This window comes from Falco punctatus (assembly GCF_963210335.1).
Source record: "Falco punctatus genome assembly, chromosome: Z".
In the NCBI taxonomy this organism is placed as follows: domain Eukaryota; kingdom Metazoa; phylum Chordata; class Aves; order Falconiformes; family Falconidae; genus Falco; species Falco punctatus.
In genome coordinates this window covers 19,853,137-19,873,168 of record NC_137586.1, presented here as the reverse complement: position 1 = coordinate 19,873,168, position 20,032 = coordinate 19,853,137, and the positions used below count along the sequence as shown (strand labels likewise).

The 20,032-nt window shown below is 39.2% G+C and overlaps 1 protein-coding gene across 1 annotated transcript in view; it reads right to left on the bottom strand.

Annotated features, from left to right (window-relative positions):
• The window catches only part of DDX4 (DEAD-box helicase 4), a 107,154-nt gene that overhangs the window by 76,779 nt on the left and 10,343 nt on the right, over positions 1-20,032 (bottom strand). Inside the window, exons 7-15 of the mRNA XM_080372945.1 lie at positions 13,654-13,796; positions 12,468-12,620; positions 11,122-11,276; positions 8,943-9,072; positions 7,732-7,898; positions 4,507-4,652; positions 3,671-3,770; positions 1,616-1,886; positions 1,375-1,461 (exon numbers count right to left, since the gene is read on the bottom strand). Coding sequence (XP_080229071.1) covers positions 1,375-1,461; positions 1,616-1,886; positions 3,671-3,770; positions 4,507-4,652; positions 7,732-7,898; positions 8,943-9,072; positions 11,122-11,276; positions 12,468-12,620; positions 13,654-13,796 — 1,352 coding nt within the window. The remainder of the gene's footprint in view (positions 1-1,374; positions 1,462-1,615; positions 1,887-3,670; positions 3,771-4,506; positions 4,653-7,731; positions 7,899-8,942; positions 9,073-11,121; positions 11,277-12,467; positions 12,621-13,653; positions 13,797-20,032) is intronic.

The following is a 20,032-nucleotide window of genomic DNA, read 5'->3' as shown; positions in this document are numbered from 1 at the left end:
AGAATCACTGACATCAGAAGGTCTCATGGGAAAGGAATTAGAACTTTGAGTTGGAGATCATCACGAGCTGGTGCACTGCCTGTATGTGGTTAAGAGGGCAGTATTCTCAAAGAAAACACACAGATTTTCCCTGAAACTATTCTATTCACAAGTATGTGAACAAAAAGCAAGCCAGATTTGGTTACTCAGAGGTCATAAAGGATAGACATGAACCTAGAAACGATGAATTTGATTCAGTGCTGGGAAACACCCCACAGCAGTTGGAGATGTGCATTTAGAAGCAATCCAGACTCAAAGGTTGATGAGAACCACCTCTGAAAGCAATCTATACAAATTAAAAGTGGTCCTTGAACAGGAATATAGAAGAAAGATCCATTGAGGCTACAAGCATGAGAAGGAAGCTAAAGTTTAAGTGTCTAATGAAGTGACCCACAAAGACCCAAAGAAGAAAGATTCAGATCTGATTAGAGAACTAGTCAAGCAGGTAAACACCCCCAAAAATTTCAATAATTATGGTATGAAAAAAGATAATTAATGAAAGTAAGGTCTGAGCTTGAACTCAAGCTTCAGACATCTTGTAAGCAGTGAAAATAGTTATTTTATTTCTCTTGTGGTCTCTAAGATAACATTTGGAATGCAACTGAAATGTGATAAAGTTCTTATGCAAGCAACAGATCAAGGAAAGGCTTTTGATGAAGTCATTGAAATCCAAGTAGACAGAAGCGAGAAGCATCAAACATCAGCTTCGAAAAAGCCCAATCACTGAAAGGATGAACAGGCATAGAATTTAAATCCTCAACTATAACCACACGGTCATTTGAGAGCTATGCCACAAAGGCTGTCTCATTTACTCAATCTGTATTATAGCATCTTGTATCAGCAACACTAAGAGACCAAAAGGCTCCTCCTCACCACAGACATTAAGAACAATTTTGACATGGACCAGATTTGGGCATTTATCTAACTGGAACTAGCTGAAATGTTTACTCAATTAACTCATTCGACTGATTTATAACAAGCAATGACTTGTTAACTAGAACTATTCACTCCCACCCTACACGTGCAGTTGACAAGCTTCTGAAACTATATCCTTTGTGTACATTCACACACATCTTCTCTTTCAGAGTAATTCTTGACACTACAGATCAAGACGAACACAGCTCGTAAAGACACTGTGTAAGAGTCCAAACCAAGCAAGTCCAAAATCAGTTTCAGAAATACTGAGCACTTTGAAGATGCATGACTAAGATAAGGGACACATTTACAGCTTAAACAAGTTTCAGTGGCATTACTTTGGATATATACTGCAAAAGACACTTTTATACTGAGACAAAGTTCTAAGAGCCAAGACTTACGGTTCATTTCCAGACTTACCTTCTGGGTATTAAATGATGTTAAGACTCCATCTCCTCGAAAACCAAAAGCAATTTCTTCCAACCAAACAGGAACTTCCTGCTGGGCCTACATAATTAGAAAAGTGAATTTATAGACTTTGACTCTTTACCATTTCATATGAAGAGCTCTACAACTGTACCAAAGAAACAACAGTTGCCCAGTACATTAAAGTGAAATCCTACATAACAGAAAAAGTTAAGCACTAAGATTTGCAACTTACATCTGAAAACACTTTAACTAGAGATTGTACAAGATGGCCATCTGAATTGCTATCAAAGAAGGAGACTGCTTTGCCTGTGTTTCCACAACGACCAGTTCGTCCAATTCTGTGTACATACTCTTCAATGGTGGAAGGAAGATCAAAATTAACAACATGTTGAACGTTTTCAATATCCAGACCTCTTGCTGCCACTGAGGTTGCCACGAGAACTGGACATTTTCCAGAACGAAAATCCTGAAGAGCTATTTCTCTCTCTCTCTGTTCTCTGTCTCTACAAATAAATAATGGTTAGAATGGGTGCCTCAAAGTCTGTAGTATTATTTAAGATAGTTAAGAGATCATGATTTATGGACAGAAATAGTTCTTGGGGGAAGGGAAAAAAAAATACAACACAAGAACACCACACACATTACCAGTTTAGGTTTTCTGAATTTTTAAATTAGCAGTAAGACACAGCAATTTTTTTAACTGAAGTCTCTAGAGAAACTAGTTTTTTTGAAAAACCAGAAATAGTCATGTATCAAACTCACTGCCTCTCTGACAAATCCACTTGTTTTAACTGATTCATTCTATCATACCATAGTTAAACATGTTTTTCCTACTGCTTCCTGGCAGGGAGCCACAACAGGAGAGATGAAGCCTACCTAGACTCCTGCATAGGCCATTCTTCAGATATACTAGAAAGTGTGGCCAACAGTATAGAACTTGCCTTTTGTTTGTCATCTTGAGAAGAAAACTGGATTTGCTCTGGGGTTGGCACTTTTAAGAAATGTTTACAGATTATCCAGTACTTAAATACAGCAGATCAGAGTAACTCATGTTCTTTAGTTTCCAAATGAGAGAATAAATTTGAAAGCTAAAAAAGTGCTCTTTTTTAGTAAAGTCTGGTATGACTTTCTAGAGAAGAGCAACTATCCTAATTTCAACCCAAAAATCTCAAGTTAATCAGAGATCAGTATCATTCATGACAGTTTAGCAGCTTCCACGAAACTACTTATTCTACAGAAGTGCGTTAAGAACCTCCTCCTACACAAGACAGATTGTGGGACACCAATTTAAGGTAGTCAAGAAAAGAAGGCCAAATCTTCTCAAAATGACCCTTCAAACACCTGTAAAACTGACAGGGCACAGAATATACATAATTGTCTTGTATCTGTGTACTAAAATAATTTTAAACCATCTGTAACCTTGACACTGGTATCTGTCAGAACACTGCACAAACCAACATTTTACTGGCAAGAATTCAAGTTCCTTCCTCCCATTAGAGAATCAAAAGTAAAAAAAAAAGATTTTGCAACATGTCCTACAGTTAACTGGGGATCTTAAGATTCAGTTTGTTGTCCTACATTTTGACATATAAACAAGCACCACAGAACTACATTCCAGCTCATTATGGACCATCTTTTTAGATGCATTTACACCTGAAGTTAGCAACCACTTCACCTTATTTCTCAGCATCTGTTCAAGCATGCAACACTAGTGAGTGGGCTACAAACACAAAGTTAGGAGCATCTTCTCTTTAGATAGTTCTTCATACAAGTGCTGTGTCCATGAACACATCAATGAGGCAGAAACAACAGCATCAGAAATCTGTACAGTACGTAACTACTTACCTCATCACCTGAGGAAGCCTGTAAGACAGTGGAAGGTCCACAACTGTCACTTGAATTTTTAAGTATCACCTCACCAGTAACACCAATAGATCTGGTTTTGGTCACACAAATGGTCACATAAACAACAGCTGATTCTGAGTTTATTATATACTAGGGGGTTTTTTTGGCAATAGGGGGAAGATTCCCCAGTTCCTACACAGCATCTGAAGTGTGGTCAACCAGAAAGATATTTGTGCAGCAAATGCTGTGAGAACTTGCCTTCAGAAAAACTAAATTCTTGATTGGGCAAAGCTGTTGACAATTACAAAGCTATTTGAAACAAGGCAAGCTAAGTCACACAGATATGGCCAAACATGAAAACTCAATACTATCTTATGAGAAGCTTTTATTAAGTAAAAGTCACTTAATACTATTACCTGACTTTCACTTTAAAGATACTTACGCATGGATGCTAGTGGCTGGTATTTTTTCTTGACAAAGAAAAGCTGCAATGTAGTCTGCCTTCCTCTTTTTGTCCACAAACACCAGGGTTCGTTCACAACCTGTGTTAAACAAGAGTTCAGATGTGCTGCAGTTTTAGACCTGACGCATTTTCATTATTCACAGTTGCAGTTATTTAGATGAACACCTAATACCAGAACATATTTTGAATAAAGCCTTTAAGGTATGATAATTTCTTGCTTGTGTTGAACTAATTCAATTCAATCCAACAATTTCTAGATCAACTGAAACCTAGTTGAAGACAAGTGCATCATATTTTTATCCTCAAAAGGAAGGAATTAATGTTGTTCCCTGTGATAAGCCTGCACTCTTTCTAAAGCATGTGGCTAGAAGTGGCACACCGTTCTTAGCACTGAATGGCAAGGTATACAAGCAGGTTTTTAATTCCAAACTCCCTTCCAGTTTTCAGCACTAAAACTTAAGGTACATTCAGAGCAAAAATAGAAAAAATACCCACCATTAACAAAATACAAGCCCAAACCTTCACGTAAGTAGTTTAATACGCCTATAATCTAGAGATAACTCCCCCAGATGCAAAAGTATTGTAATTGACCATATAAAGAAACCAACCATCTGGGAAACCTGTCTGAGGTAAGGCCTTGACAAATACCCATAACATAAATATGCCTAAAAAGCTAGAACTCCAAGGTCTGCTTCAAGCTTCAATCAGTAGTCTTGTAAAGTGCATGATACACATAATAGCCTAGAATCATGACCTGGTCAAAAACAAGAAATTCTGTCTTCCTTGGAAGACAACTAGCAGTAAGGAAAGATTACCTGTGCTCTGCAGAACTTCAATCAGTTTATCCCTCTTGGAACACTGAGCAACCTGAAGAATATGTTGCTGAACATCACTGCAAGCTCCACCCATGTGTCCAACAACAACAAATAAATAATCAGGTTTCAAAAATTGACTGGCCAGCCTTGAAAAGAAACCAAATTAAGCAACATGAAGTCTATTATGTAGCTTATTTTTGCTTTAAGATCAGGTAACTTCACTTATGTTTAAGCAACCCTCACAACAAATACTTGTATCATTCCTTACAAGGCAGAGGATCTAAGTAGTCATGTGCACTTCTTAAAAAGCTAAGAGTCTGCTTTATTTTCTAGACAGCTGTACAAATAAACCTGACCAGTAACAGTGTGTGCAGACTGATTGTACCTCTGCAGCTATTCATAATACAAACACTGCATTTTCTAGCCATCTCTGAAAGAGTTCTACATATGTGCTTGTAATAAAATGGGTTATATACATACATGCTTAGAGAACTGTTCTTGGGGCACTATTACATCACTAGTTGGAGTGACAGGGGAGAATTCTACACAGGCCAGAATTCAAAACCAGCCTCCAATCCTTTTTGACTGTTCAAAAAAAAGCACTGCTTAAGAATACAGTTGATCACATGGCATTTATTTACCAGCTGCCATAGGCAAAAACTTAAGTCTTGTTCAGTGTTCCTCTTCAGTTATCCCTCACAGAGGTGACTATCCGAACAGATCAAACTCACCGAAACAAGTAATTCCTTGGAATGCCCCATAAGACTCAAGAGTTTTACTGAACTGTATTAACTTATCAATACACAAGTGTGTTTCATGTCCAGTGTATGCAAAGCAGCTTCCTCTGCAGTAGAATCTGGATGGTAAACATAGCAACCTTTAGCTGAACACAGGTAACCTCAAGCTTTAGAACAAATGCCTAAAAAAGAGGAAAGGCTTAAAAATGTTAAGGACTTGAATCTCCCACCTGATTTATAGGTGTAGTTGCCACTGAAAAGGTGTTTTCCATAGCAAATAAAAAAGTTAGAGATTTACATATGCTTGGTCTTAAGATCTGACCAGTTTAAGATCTCAGAGTTCTAAATTAAAAATTAAGGGCAAGTTTAAACGCTCTGAAAAGAGAAAGCAAAAAAAAGGAAGGGAGAAAAAAGAAAGACAAAACCTTTTAATGGGACATACAAAAATCGCAGTACTAAGCTAAGTTCACCTGTCAGCTAGGAGGTCCCTCGTTCTCTCAACACACATGTACTGGAAGAGCCTAGATGATGAGACCACATGTTCATGTAACAGCAGAGACCCAAATTCAGGTACAAAACCAAACGTTACGCGAAAACTACATCTGATACGCTCACTGAACAGAAGTACAGGAGAGCCTGAACCCAGCACGGCCAAAGCAAGCACCTTGCCCTATACTACCATAACAGTACACTGTCCAAAGTAATTTTGGTAACAGAGCATGGGAAAACATTAGCTTTCCTGACTCCAGAATCAGAAAGGCAGTAAAATCCAGGAAGAAGTTGATGCCAGACAAGAAGAGTTCTCACTCTAAGATGAGAGCATCACCTTTAGGCATTCCAGTTTCAAAAGGCTGTAAGAATGTTATTATGCACTTCTACCATGATACAAGCACTCAGGTTTCTTAAGTCTTCTACCAGCACTTTTAAATACTGCAAGACTGACAGTAGAAAGGTAGGTCTGGGATATTTTTTTTCTTTTCATTAAACGGAAGCGTACAGTAAGTGTCTTGAATACTTCAAGGAGTCTCCTCCTTTCAGATACTGATCCAGTACTCTACTCAGCCCCTCAGCATGCAGCAAAAAACCACAGCATTAGCGAAAACACACTGATAAAGAAAGACAACAGATCTAGAGATCAAGGGATCAAGAGCCCTCTAACCCCAAAACCTGAGCAAATCAGAGCACACTGTGCATCTTAAAGGGAGACAGATCTGATCTTTTCCCAGAAAGCAGTGCAAAGTGACACCCACACAAACAGTAAACATATGGAATGAACATGAACCACAGACATGTATAACCTGAATGCTCAACTCCCAGCTGCAGAAACAAGGCTCTTAGCAGTTCCCTACAAGATACTCTTTCAGTACAAAAAACTATGAAAACGTCTTGACTGAGGAACTGAACAGGCAACTTAAGATGAAGTTTAAAGCCAATTCAATTCTACTTAAAGGCGATTTATCTCCCCAACAGCTATCAGTATTAACTGATTGCATGGGATAAAGCACCCTGGCCCCTCTTTCATTCAGGACAGACAACCACTGAAGATGTTTTCTCCCCACCTCAAAAGAGGTCGAGGTCCATCAGGCTTCTTGAAGGCCAGAAGAAAGCTGTCAGGATTTGACTCCCTGAAGTACCAACATTCTTCACTGAAATGGTCTGATCAGTTTACACATTCTCAAACCGTACTATGCTTACTGGTATTTTTTAGTGGTACCGTCACAACAGTATCCCCACCACAAAAGCCACCAAAATTAAGTCAACTGCTCAAACTGCACTTCAGAGTATTCTGATTTAAGAATGAGTATTCAGATGCCTGTCTCTTTGAAAGTGGAAATACTGAATGCTTTCCATCCATCTACAGGGAATGACGTGTTTTGTTCTGTTACTCCCAGGCTCAGCAATACCTCTGCCATCTGTTGGGAGACTGTTCTCTCAAGAGTCTGGGCAGTGGAACTTCAAGGGTAGTGAGTAGTAGAGCTGTAAGATGTATCATAAATCCACTTGTGGAAGCTTTAAAACTACTGAAAACAAATAGCATTTATGCATGTAAGTAAGAATTGTGTATCAGGAAGGCTAGAGCTGAGCAGTATTTGGGATGTCTGGTTATATTAAGTGCTGGTGCCAAAGACTCTGCTAGCAATGCTTCCTTGTGAAACAGCAAGATTAACACTTTCGAGTTTACACAGATGTGGTGCAGGAGGGACAAGAAGCAAACAGGGGCAGTATAAGGACTTCTGCAGTGGTGGAATTTAAAAGTCTCCAGCCAAATTTCTTAAGTTGCTTTAGACACCCCACCTAAATTAAGCAGTTAATCTATGCAAGTTACCAATTCTGTTACCTAAGAAAAGGGCAGTCTTCAGCAAGGAATCTTAACATCATAGCTTTTCAGTACCTTCTAGCAAGATTATAAGCTTTTCAATACAACGAGCGCTCTTAACTCTTCAGACATTTAGATCCATACATACATTTCCATTTTTAATTTACTCACCTCTGAACTTCTTCAGGGAAAGTAGCACTAAACATTAGTGTTTGACGTTCGTCTTTTGGTGGCATGGTTGGGTAAGAAACCAGCTTCCTCATATCTAACCCAAAACCCATATCAAGCATGCGGTCTGCTTCATCCAGCACCAAGTACTTCACTTTACACAAGCCAATCTGCAAGTATTTCAGTGAAAGAAAAACTGTATTGGTCCACTGACAGTATACACTTATAGAATTTCCTAGTTGCCAAAATCCACCTTTTACTTATTTCTTACTAGTAAAATGAATTATTCACAAATAAAAGCCTATGTGCATTATGTTTTATTTCCATCTCAACATCTACTTAACTTTTAAACCTGCACTAATACTATAATGTGTATAGAGTATACAGTATGTGTATACTGAAGTGCTTCAGAACTTGATTCAGCAGTGTAAACTAAGATAAGAGTCTACAGATCAACTACTATTTAGCACATCTGAGTTTTAGAAAGGTTCTCTCATATAACCCTCACATATTCTCCTTGTTCTGAAAAATTTATGTCAGAAAGTATGAAGGACATTACAATTTCACTGTTGCTGACCAAGACCAATTTTGACTAGAAGTCCGACAACCACAGAAAGCTAATCTCCAGTTTATTACCAAAAAGAGTTTTTCCAAACTTCACTGGTCCAGTGTAACACCACTGACCCACCATTGTAATGTGTAGCAATTTCAATTTGAACTTACAATGGCTGGAAAAATAAAAATTCAAGTACAGTATTACACCTGGAGTTTTAAAATATTTTTAAGAAAAATCAGTATTAAAACAATCAGAGAATTAATATTAGCATAGTACCAGGCAGATAAAAGCTATTGTCTGCAGACATCAAGTGAAAATCCACTATGAAATTTTTCCACAAGAACCAACAGAAGGTGTCACACTTATTTAAACCGTAAAACTTAATTGTCAAGAACTCTACAGCCAGTTTGATTTACACTGGTATTTTCTAGTGAACCCTGAAAGGGTCTGAAGGTATCTGGACTCACACTGTTCTTCCGAAACCTCACAGTATTTAGATATTCCAGAAAAGCTCACCTCAAAGTTAAGTGCCTGTACAAAGGCAGCATACTGACTGGTTTTCATAGCTCTATCTTTGCTTCTATCAAATCTGAAGAATGAAAACCGGCATGTAAAAAGTTAAGCATTTAGGCAATACAGATTTTCAGATTAAGTTTACCTTTTCTCTTCTAATGATGTCTAGAAGCCTTCCTGGAGTTGCACATAGTATATTACAGCCTTGCATTACTTGATAAATTGAATGGTCTGTTTGTGTGCCTCCATAGATCACAACAGGCCTTATACAAGTTCTATTATATAGAAGAAAAGTTGGGTTAATTATGTAAGTATGCAAACAATATTGTTTCATGAAAATACGTAAAAAAATCACCACATCTATCATAAACCAGCTTAGAGTGGTTCAATTCCTTTACCATACAGCACAGCTTATAATCAAAAGCAGGACCCAAGACCAGAAACTCACAATAAGCTCAAAGTTTCCATTCATACTACATAATAGAGGCCGCACAGGTAGCTTGCCTAGAAAGAACACTTCATTTCACCTGCATCCTTCTCTCTTTCAACTGAGCATTACTGGCAGTAAGGACCAAAATGGTGTTAGACATTGTCCCTTTTTATATAGTATACTGAAGAAAAAGCAGAACCAAATATATCCCTTTATAGCTTCAGAAAATAATCCTTCCACATTTCGAAAACATACAGGTGGATCTTTGTAAACCAACCAGTCACACTGGCATGCAGTGTGCCACTCAAGCATTAGACTTTGAACCCATTCAAATGCTAAACTAGAGTTCTTCCTACTAAGGTTTATTATTAGATTTACCCAGTAGAGCAGGGGTCCTCAAACTACGGCCTGCAGGCCGGATACGGCCCCCCAGGGTCCTCAATCCGCCCCCGGTATTTACAGAACCACCCCACCCACCGGGGGCTGGGGGGGGAACCAAGCAGCCGCAGATGACTGCCTGCCACTTCATCCGCGTGCCGGCCCCCTGGTTAAAAAGTTTGAGGACCCCTGCAGTACAGCTACATCAGATATTCTTCTGTAGTAAATCACATCCATAAGCAAGAACAATCTCACACAGCTGAAGAGCAAGTTTTCAAGTTTATCTTTATCACCTCCTGCTAAGGCTTTCACACACATGCAATGAGTATTTTGATACTCAAACTGTCTGTTCTTGAAGATACTAATTCAGCTTTATAACAACAGTGAATCGGATAAATCTGGGAACTTTTCAGAAAGCTTTAGTCAAGAACAGAAACAGCTTGGACTCATAACATTTCAACATTTACCCAGTATCAATTAATATATATTCATATTCCTATTTCTGAACTAAGTGAAAGAGCTTTAAAATGTCATGAATTGAATTAAGCAATACGCATGCAATTCGTCTGAGGCAACAGATTCACACTCTGATATTAACTGCCCCCTAAATGTAGATTATCTTGCTTTTACTGCAGGGCAGCTGTAGCAGGAACTTTCTAAATTCAAAAGGTATTCTATTGTGAAATAACTTACATGTATTTTGAACTAGCTACATAGAACAGTTTTAGAGGTTAGGAAGCTGTTCCTAGTAACATGCTTAATAAGTAGATAGACTAACATGACAACACTTGCAAAAGGCAGACAGCCTCTGAGTGCAAGATTGAACAAGCAAAAGCAAATGCAAATATAATTTAGCCCACCAGATTTTGTACTATGTTCTCCATTCCACCTCCTAACAGTAACAAGCCATTAGGAGACAATAGATTCTCTTCCTGTGCACTGGTGAAACCAATCACGCAGCTGCACAAAAACTGCTGGCAAACTAGTACAAATGTACTCTCACACAACACCCAAGGGCTCAATGACAAGTTTACACCTTTTCTTCTGGTTTGAAGCAGAGCTGAAAAAGCTTGCTTGAGCTGTGAAATTTCTGTCCAAGACCAGTACACTTACTAGAAACCATCAATGAAAGTTAACTAAACACCCTAACATACACCTGTATTTTTGTCAAGACAAAAATAAAAGCAAGTATAAATTACATAAGGCAAGCTAAATTTAAGTTATTTCATCTAAGAAATTCCATCTTTCTCATCAGCAAATATTGTGACAGAAGTTTAGTACTTATCTCCTCTGGAAGCTGGAACAGTCTCCGCCCCCCCACCACTCCAAATATAAGAAAGGAGTTTAAATCCTTAGCCATACAGTAAGAAACCTGCTATCCAGTATTGTCATATAAATTCAAGTGTTAGTAGTCACTCAACTGGCACAGAAAAAATTTTGAAAACATTCATGAAAAAAATAAAGCACTGTTGCTTCAGAAAATGTAGTAATACCAGGCAGCAGTGGAAAAGCTTACCCATACAAAAATTTCCTTGCTTCCATGAAGATCTGATTTACCAGTTCTCTAGTAGGGGCAACAATAATACATTCCGGTTCTTGCTGCTCTTTATAGCTGCTGCCAGTTACGCCATCCTTCATCATGTTGGCCACAACTGGTAGAAGAAAAGCTACCTAGAAAAAAGCAGCAGTATTTATGCTGTTTAGTTTTAAAGCTTTAATCAGACACACACACTAGAAGCTGTATATCAATCTTAAAGCTAGAATGACAGAGCACACTATCAATTTCAAGTAAATCAAGACTGCAGAAGGATTGACCTGAATGCACTGTATAACAGTTATGCTTATTTCTCCTTGATTAAGAAGCATGAAAACATGTATCTTCCATCTCTGGTGGTTCCTACATTCCTAATAATGTAGGAACACAGTCATGTACTAGGTAACTTCTGGGTTCTTCAGGTAGTTCCAAACATCACGTTGACATATTTTGATAATTATGTACCCCAGGATCAAAAATCCTTCTTAGCATTTACTTACAAGCTTTACATTATCATCAGTAGATTTGTAATATAACCATCTATCACCATTCCCCAGGCTACTACAGTAGATTAGTTTGCAATACAGCTGTGCCAGCATCCCTACTTCCATGTAAGACTAGTTACCCCCAAATAGAAGCTGCATAGCAGTACCAAAAGCATTCCAAATAACTAGTAAGCTACATAAAGCTAGAATTCAACACTACACTGAATGGGAAAGACCTATATTTAATATCTAAATGTTCTCATACTGAGCTGTCAGTGGTTAGATTTGGGTACATTAGACAGTTTAAGAAGTTGAGACAACTGTCTACTCCCAAAACCATTCCATGATTAATACTGAATCCCCTAAAACTAAGCCCGGTGCAGATCAAACAAAGGATGACAAACCAGCACAGCACTGTAAAATGTGGCCTAAGTTGGTTTTTTTTTTTAAAGACACAAGAAACACAGAAACTCACCAAAAAAAGCCACCAAACCTAAAACAAAACCCCACACAACACAGACCCCAACTTTCAAATGCTGAGATTTTTTTCGTCAGCAGTTTCTATGACTGCCTACACTTGTGAATATGTATCTGTAGCCCTAAAGACTGCTCTACTGTATCAAGATACTAGTTCACTACAATCAGAAAGAAATTCAGCCCCAAAACACAACAACCCATCCATCATTCACACCTGTGCTTAATACCACACCTGCCACTGCAGTGCAAGTCAAATAATTAGACAAGCAAGCTGTGAAGCATCTGGCACATGGAAGACTGAGGCATCTACCTAAAAGTTCAAGGTCACACACTTCCAGGAGTATGACTACTACACAAAATGCTTACTGTTTTTCCCGATCCTGTCTGGGCACATGCCATTAAATCCCGTCCTGCCAGTATAATAGGAATGCTGTACTTCTGTACTGGCATAAGTTTAGAGTATCCAGCTTTAGCGATGTTCTGGTTTAATGTCTGACAGAGGTTAGCCTCTTCAAAAGTCTGTAAGAGAAAAAATTAACAGTACACAACCACAGAAGTTAAAAGTTTAAAACCCAAGATGCTTACCATAGGATACAGACATCCAAACACTAGAAAGTATTAACTTTTGAGGGGGTTTCACCAGTCATCTAGATTGCCAAGATTCCTACAGGTAAAAGCCCCAAAGGTTTCTTCAAATAGCATGTGGCATTGAAGTAAAGCTGTCTGTAGGACAGTGAAGGCCTCCAGTTGGTCTTACTAGCTTTGAGAGAAAACTGCTCAGAAGCCATATATCTGAACTCCAGGAGGTAAACTCACACCATGGCATGCTATGAAAACAAACTAAAACTCTTTTTTTCATTTCACATAGGAGATACATAACTAGTCTCTGCATTGAAAGTAGTAAGGGGAGCTAAAGCAACATCCCATCCAGGACCAAAAAGCATCACACATGACAAAACCAGTTAAAACTTCAGTGAGAAAACCTTTCAGAAGATGATGGCCAAAAAAAATTCTACATCTTCTCTTTCAACACAGGTGCTACTACCCCCTCTGCCCTTCTTCCTCACTTTTTTACCCAAAAAGGGCCTTTTTTTTTTTTAAACACTTGCCTCTACTCCATACGAGGTAGTTAACATATATTACTTTTAAACAATAAGCAGCCACTGAAAACACAAATTACTTCAAAAACACGTGTCCAGTCCAGATGACAATTACTCTGACAAGTATTCATTTACGTTGTTAAAGATACCCCTATACCAGACTTCAAAAAGATGACTCCACCAGCCTTCCCAGAAACTGCTGCCAAAGACTCTTTCAAGATCTAAACCAGTATTTTCCTGCAATTTAAATCCAGTATTACTTATCTGGGCCATTTCTGTAGTTTCTCAATGTCACTTTGAATTCCAATTTTTACCTTTCAAATGGGCAGCATCTCCTTCCAACACAGTACTGTCTAAGATTCAAATATTTCCATTAACAGTGAATATCAGACTCCATATATATCCTTGCAGAATCACATTCAACAAACCCTGAGATAAAGGAGCTCACTAACCAGTAATGGTGCTGGAGGGTGAAGTCCTGACACTTCAACAAGATTTTCATCATACTTGTCAAAATTAATTCCTGTCTGATAATGTGCAAAGATGGCTTGTTCATCGTCAGGTGGAGGAGGAGGCACGTAAGTCACCTTTGGACCTTAGGAACACAACCACTCAAGTTCATAAACAATATAAAGAAAACTTACATGAACAGAATATAAAGAAAGCTATTTAATGGAGCTATTGAAGTTAGGTTCAGTGGGATATCGTTTAGACTTCTCTCCACTTTACAGGAATGCAAGAAAGCTCCTAACTGAGCTTTATTAGGACTTTGTTTTATACTAGACCTAAATCTCACTTACTAGTTAAATCAGACTTTTTGTAAAGCATTCTTGTCTTACATTTACTTAAGGACCTTACTTTAAAGAGCTACTCACAAAAATTAAATTAGGCTGTACTTTACCACCATGCAAAAACCAATTTACCACAAAAAACTCATTACACTAGAAATTATCCTATTCAGTAACAATGCATTTATTAAAACACAAGGATAAAATTAATCTGTTCATGGCAGTACATTTAGAGTTTTGTATTCCTTAAGGTATTTCTCAAGCTAATAAACTCAGAGGTATAAAATTAGTTACCTGATGCTCACTAAAAGGTTAGCAATAGAAGCCAATTCACAGGGACCTCAAATGAGAAGGATCAGGAATCGTAACTACTCATACAGAAATCATTTGTTATTTTGCATTTCAAGAGTAAGAAAGGCAAAGTGAGGCTAAAGTTATTGCACAAATACTGTAGTTAAGTAGTCATTCTAGTAGACTGTCCCAACTGACATTTTCAATACACATCAGAAAGTCATTATACATCATACATTTCAACCTGATCTCCTGCATATAAAGATTCATTTACTAACTTGCACTCCATAAAACACAGCAAGCCTGTTCTCCAGAAATAGCATCCCAGATGCTACAGCACCTGAAGCCGAGATCCTATCGCTCCTTCATGGTTTAATTACAATCATCACTTACATGCCTACATTATTGCCAATTAAGTTCTTTAACACTTGTGTCTCAAGTAGATAAGCTTTACTATTAGAGAGAAGAAACAGCCAGCAACGGAGGAATTCTTCAGCACCCCATTCCAAGAAGTTAAGTCTTTATTTAGGCAAGAACAACCATGTGCCACCCAATAATTTAAAGATTAATAAAATATAAACATACTGGCAACAAACATTACATTAACAGTTCTGAAATGGTCATTTGTTTACCCATCTCGCCATCTTCTTTTTTACCCTATCACTTCCTGCAGCTTTAAATATTATTCCTTGAGTTTAGAACAAATTAAAACCAGCATGGTACTTGTGAAGAAGCTTCGTACCTCTTTTAGAACCTCCTTCTCCACTGCACTCTTTGAAAGCTACTGTTAAAGAAAGCCTTTCACAGTTAACTGCTTTTAGGAAACAGCTTCTTGAGAAAAGAACATCTAAGGAAAAACTTCATGAAAAATTCCTAGAGGCACTCAGAAAACTCAATGGGTCCTGATATAGTTCACAGAATGAGCAGAAATAAGCAACAAAAGGTGAGCAATGACAGCTTAGTTACGGAAAGCCAGAAGACAAAGGGCCCATATTTGCATTTTTAAGAGCAGAATGAGAGGATGCACTTAGCAGGACCTCTCTGTAACAACATGAAGGAATTAAACCCAGCTTCTTACTGAGGGACTTCACAAACCACATCTGCTCCTTATTTGACTTACAGCAAGTCCCTTATCAAAATCAAATGCAATCACCCCAGATTATGCGACAGCCATCACAAGAGGTCTTGACAACAAAACAAGCTGTATTTAAAGACAACCAAGAACCATCCTGCCCAAATCCAGCATATACTTTGCAAGGGCAGATACAGTTGTCTATATTCACTTGATATTAATCATGAGCAAATATAAAAAGCATCTATAACAAGAAACTGAAGTGTCACAGAAATGTGTTTTATAACCTTGTTTTGTTACCTCTTGAGGTGTTTTTTTTTCCCCTAAAAATGGTGACATGAAAATATTGTAAGTAACAAGAAATTCACACGTGCTTAGGTTAAAGCATCCTGGTTTTAAGAGCCATTCAACTTTTCCACAAAATCAGGAAGATGCTTGTTTTATGCTATAAACCAGCTTCCAAATAACTAAAGAGCTATAGCCATAAACTCCAGTGTCATCACAATAATTTTTCAACTGTTAGGAGACAACCTGCATCAGGAAACTATCCTGTTACTTGAATAGTCACACATTTGTAACACCCATTCCATGAAAATTCTGACCTTGACATCCACATATTGTGTGTTGCATTTAATACCACTTGAAAACCAAAGACATTTATGCTTTAAAGTCAGGAAGCAGCACGTTTTTACAGTAAAATCTGTATGAAGACTGAGCTATTAACAGCAGCATTTCCAGATTCAGTTTTAAAGTCCTTACTCTTGCTATACACAAACCAGAAAAAGCCTTAAACCTAACTGGTAGCTTCTAGCTACTCTGTATAGGATGTTGTGTCACTGATTTCAAAGAAGGGTAAAAAAAATCGTTTAACATAAGGCCCCCCTGGAAAAGAAAAAAGGCTAAAAGTGCTAAAAATGTAGGAAAGGGACACTACTGAGTGAAGAGGGGAAAAAACCACAACAAAAGCTTTTAACACGTTCTCCACTCAAATGCACAGCTCAAGCCATTCTTATAAATCATACTGTAAGACTGACAGTTTTAAGACCAGTACCACAAAAGTGACTCTGCAATGCCTCCTTTGCCCTCCCTCATCTGCAGCACTCTTCCTCACTGCAGCAGTACAAGCACAAAATAATAGCATTAGTACAGCATATTAATCCAGTTGCTCATTCTCCACAACATTGAATTATTAACTCCAAACATAACTAACAGTTTGTCCTTGTTTCAGCTGAGGTAAGAGTTAATTTTATTTGTAGTAACCGCTGCAGTGCTGTGTTTTGGATTTGGTCTGAGAATAAGGCTGATAATATACTGATGTTTTTAGTTCTTGCTAAGGAATGTTTACACAAAAAAAAAATCAAGGACTTTTCAGTTTCTTAGACCCTGCCAGCAAGAAGGCTGGCAGGGCACAAGAAACTAGGATGGCACTGTGGTAAGGCACTCCCCCCGGACCCCATCCTGATCTAACAAATGACTGTGGCTCAAAGCAAATTCAGGAGTTTGACTTGAGCAGCATGCCTATCTCACAAAACAGGTAACAGATGTGGTCTAACGAGCCAACCAACTGACTGATGCCCAGGCTGAGGCAGGGGCTTTAACAGCCCGGTGTTGCTTCAGTGAAGCCCAGGCTGTAACTGTGAATTCGGCTGTAATGAATCCTTCCTGCTCCATGCTGAACCATTGGGCCCAAATAACTTTCCAAAATTGATACCTTGTCAAGGGCCATGTGGCACACAATAACTGCCTTAGTCCCACTGCACTGAGTACAAATTACTTTTTTTTTTTTTTTTGAGGACAAAAGACTAACTACCAGATGCGTTAATGGGCCTGGAGTTCTCCCTCCCCAAGCAGGGACAACCCTCAGTAAGATTTGCACCTCCTCAACTACCATCAGATGTTATCTGGGATAATATTGTTAACAAAGCACTGAACTTTCAATGCTAGCCCAACTTTTTCTGCAGTAAGCATACTTACCAATAGCAATTCTGAATCTGCTATGTCACCTTAATAAATCATCTATTTTTTCAACTTGGCAAAACTGTTTCAGTGGAAGTCCTTAAACTGGACTCTGACAAGCAAACATTGACTCTGAGTCACTGTGGTACCAAATTACTAATAAAATTGAATGTATCGTTAGTAGCTTGACTTTAAGACAAAGATAAGCGGGTTTTTAGGTCCTGCTAATCACTTCATTAATCACCAGCAAGTTCTTTGTTTAAAGGATGAAGTACCACCACAGCACGAAAGACCTGACTGGAAATTTCTCTAACTATGGGAAAGGTAATTCTGGCAGGGGGGAGGTCAAAACCACTGACTCACTGATCACCAAATCAGGAAACCCCCCCAGACCCCCAAAAAAGTTGAGACTGAGTGTGCAAACTAACTACCATGAGAAGCAAGAGAATTCCTTTACAGATAGGAAACTAAGTACTAGCTACTTCATGAAGCAGTGAAGGAATTATCTAACTTGTAACCGATGAAGGCTGATGTCTTTGCTTACTGGACTGTATAAATAGTGCGCAGTTTTGACAATCAGTGAGCTAGGCATTTGTGGGTCACCCACCTAGCTCCCTACTTCACACAAAGTAGAATAAAGGAACAGACATACCTTGACTTGGTGTGTGAACTGGTGCTGCACACCAGGTAACAAACCCACCTACAGGACAACAGCTGTATATATAACCCTTTAGACTCAAAACCATTGATGAAGGCTGAGACTGGGGCTGGATCTAGCCACACCTGTACTCATCTCTGAGAAGTTTAGAAAGCAAGGGGATCCCTTCTGAACCTTGTGACTCAACAGGAGGGTGGTCTCCCCACCCCCTGGCCACTTACCAAGACTCTTCAACATGACAAAAAATTGCATCATGAAGAGGATTGCTATAGATAAATTGCTGCAAGAATGTAAGCATGCCCCATCCCAAGCAAGAAAAGAATGGGCACAAAAATAGTGGACATGAGTACCTACTCTCATGAGTAAAAACCAAACCTTCACAACTGAAACTAGGGAACTTGAAATACTGTTAGCCTTAGCTGAACAGCAAGAAAAAAACTGCAGGAAAGCTTAAATCTACTGTGACATCAAATGTTGTCCTCAGTCTCGGCTAAGCAAATCTGCAAATCAATACACAGTGCAGATACCAAGACATGGGGGGGATGGAGACATATGGTGTGATAATGAAAATTATGAACCACTGGAAGGTTCCGATTATGATCCTACCCCAGAACCTATGTCTGTACGACCACTGAGCACAACTGAAACTGCAAATGAGATGAGGATGTCTGTACTACTGTACGTACTGTCCTGTGGTCTCTGGATGAATTGGTGAAGCTACATTAAAGGTATTTTGGATTCCTCCCAACGCCTGGAATAGGGTATGTGCAGCAAGTCTCCCTTAATGGGGGGACAACAAATCTTATTAAGGAAGAAACAGGAGGCTATTGAGGCCCTGGAGTATTTTTAACTGTCACACCAGGTGACCTCAGCTATTCATTAACCACACAAGCCACCTATTGGGCTGATGGTATAGACCCACAAGAGTAAGGTTACCCTCTTGCTGTCAAAACCTCAGGGTTCTCAGGTGTGGCTGTGTCTATGCAAAAGGCAGCCTGCCTACAAACTATGTATGAGAGAAACGTATCAAGCTGTTGATCCAGCAAGACCAACTCCCTTTTCTCACAGTTTCCTGGATAGCTTGAAAACTTACACAGCCAATGCTCAGGACTATATACAAAACAGCTGTGTTACAAATGCTTCCGCAGCTGCCACACAGCTCCAACACAAGCAGGTGCACCTAAACACCTTGAGCAAGTCTGAGCAAGAGATAGCTAATTATGGGTGCCACATGGGCTGGGTCATTCCAACCATTGGGAAACTGCCCAAACCACCCACTACCACCCCATTATGGGTTCACCAGGTCCACATCACTAAGCTTAAGCCAGAGAACTGATTCAGCAGGGAGAGAGGTCAATTGGCAGGAAGTAAATACATTCCTGATAGACCCATGCCCTCAGCCCTGCATTAGAATGTTAACTGATTTATGGATTTCACAATATTAAAACCATCGACTAAAGGAGCACCTACAGTTCTTCAACCGTATCTAGTTACAAAACAGAGCGACTTTATGAGACAGGGGTCCGCAAACTACGGCCTGCAAACCAGATACGGTCCCTCAGGGTCCCCAATCCGCCCCCAGTATTTACAGAAACCCCACACACACTGGGGGGAACCAAGCAGCCGCAGATGACTTCCTGCCACTTCATCCGCGCGCCAGCCCCCTGTTTAAAGTTTGAGGACCCCTGTTACAAGAAATGCAGAATATAATAAAAACCAGGGCAGCAATGCTCCCAATACCACCCATGCAGGGCGTTGCTCAATTTAAACACTGAGTCTGAGTGGCTGTACATGTAATCCTTTAGACTCAAAACGACTGACAAAGTCTGGGACTAGGACTGGAAGTTGCATCTAGACTCCTCTCTGGAAAGGGGTTTAGAAAGCAAGGGGATCCCTTCTGAACCTTGTGACTCGACAGGAGGGCTGTTCTGCCACCCCCCGGTCGCAGCCACTTGTCACTCAGCCAGGACAGCTGACCTGAACTAACATAGGGATATTCCATACCACAGAACATCACGCCGAGTATGTAACTTGGGGAAAGAAGGAAAGGGGGGGATACACTGGGA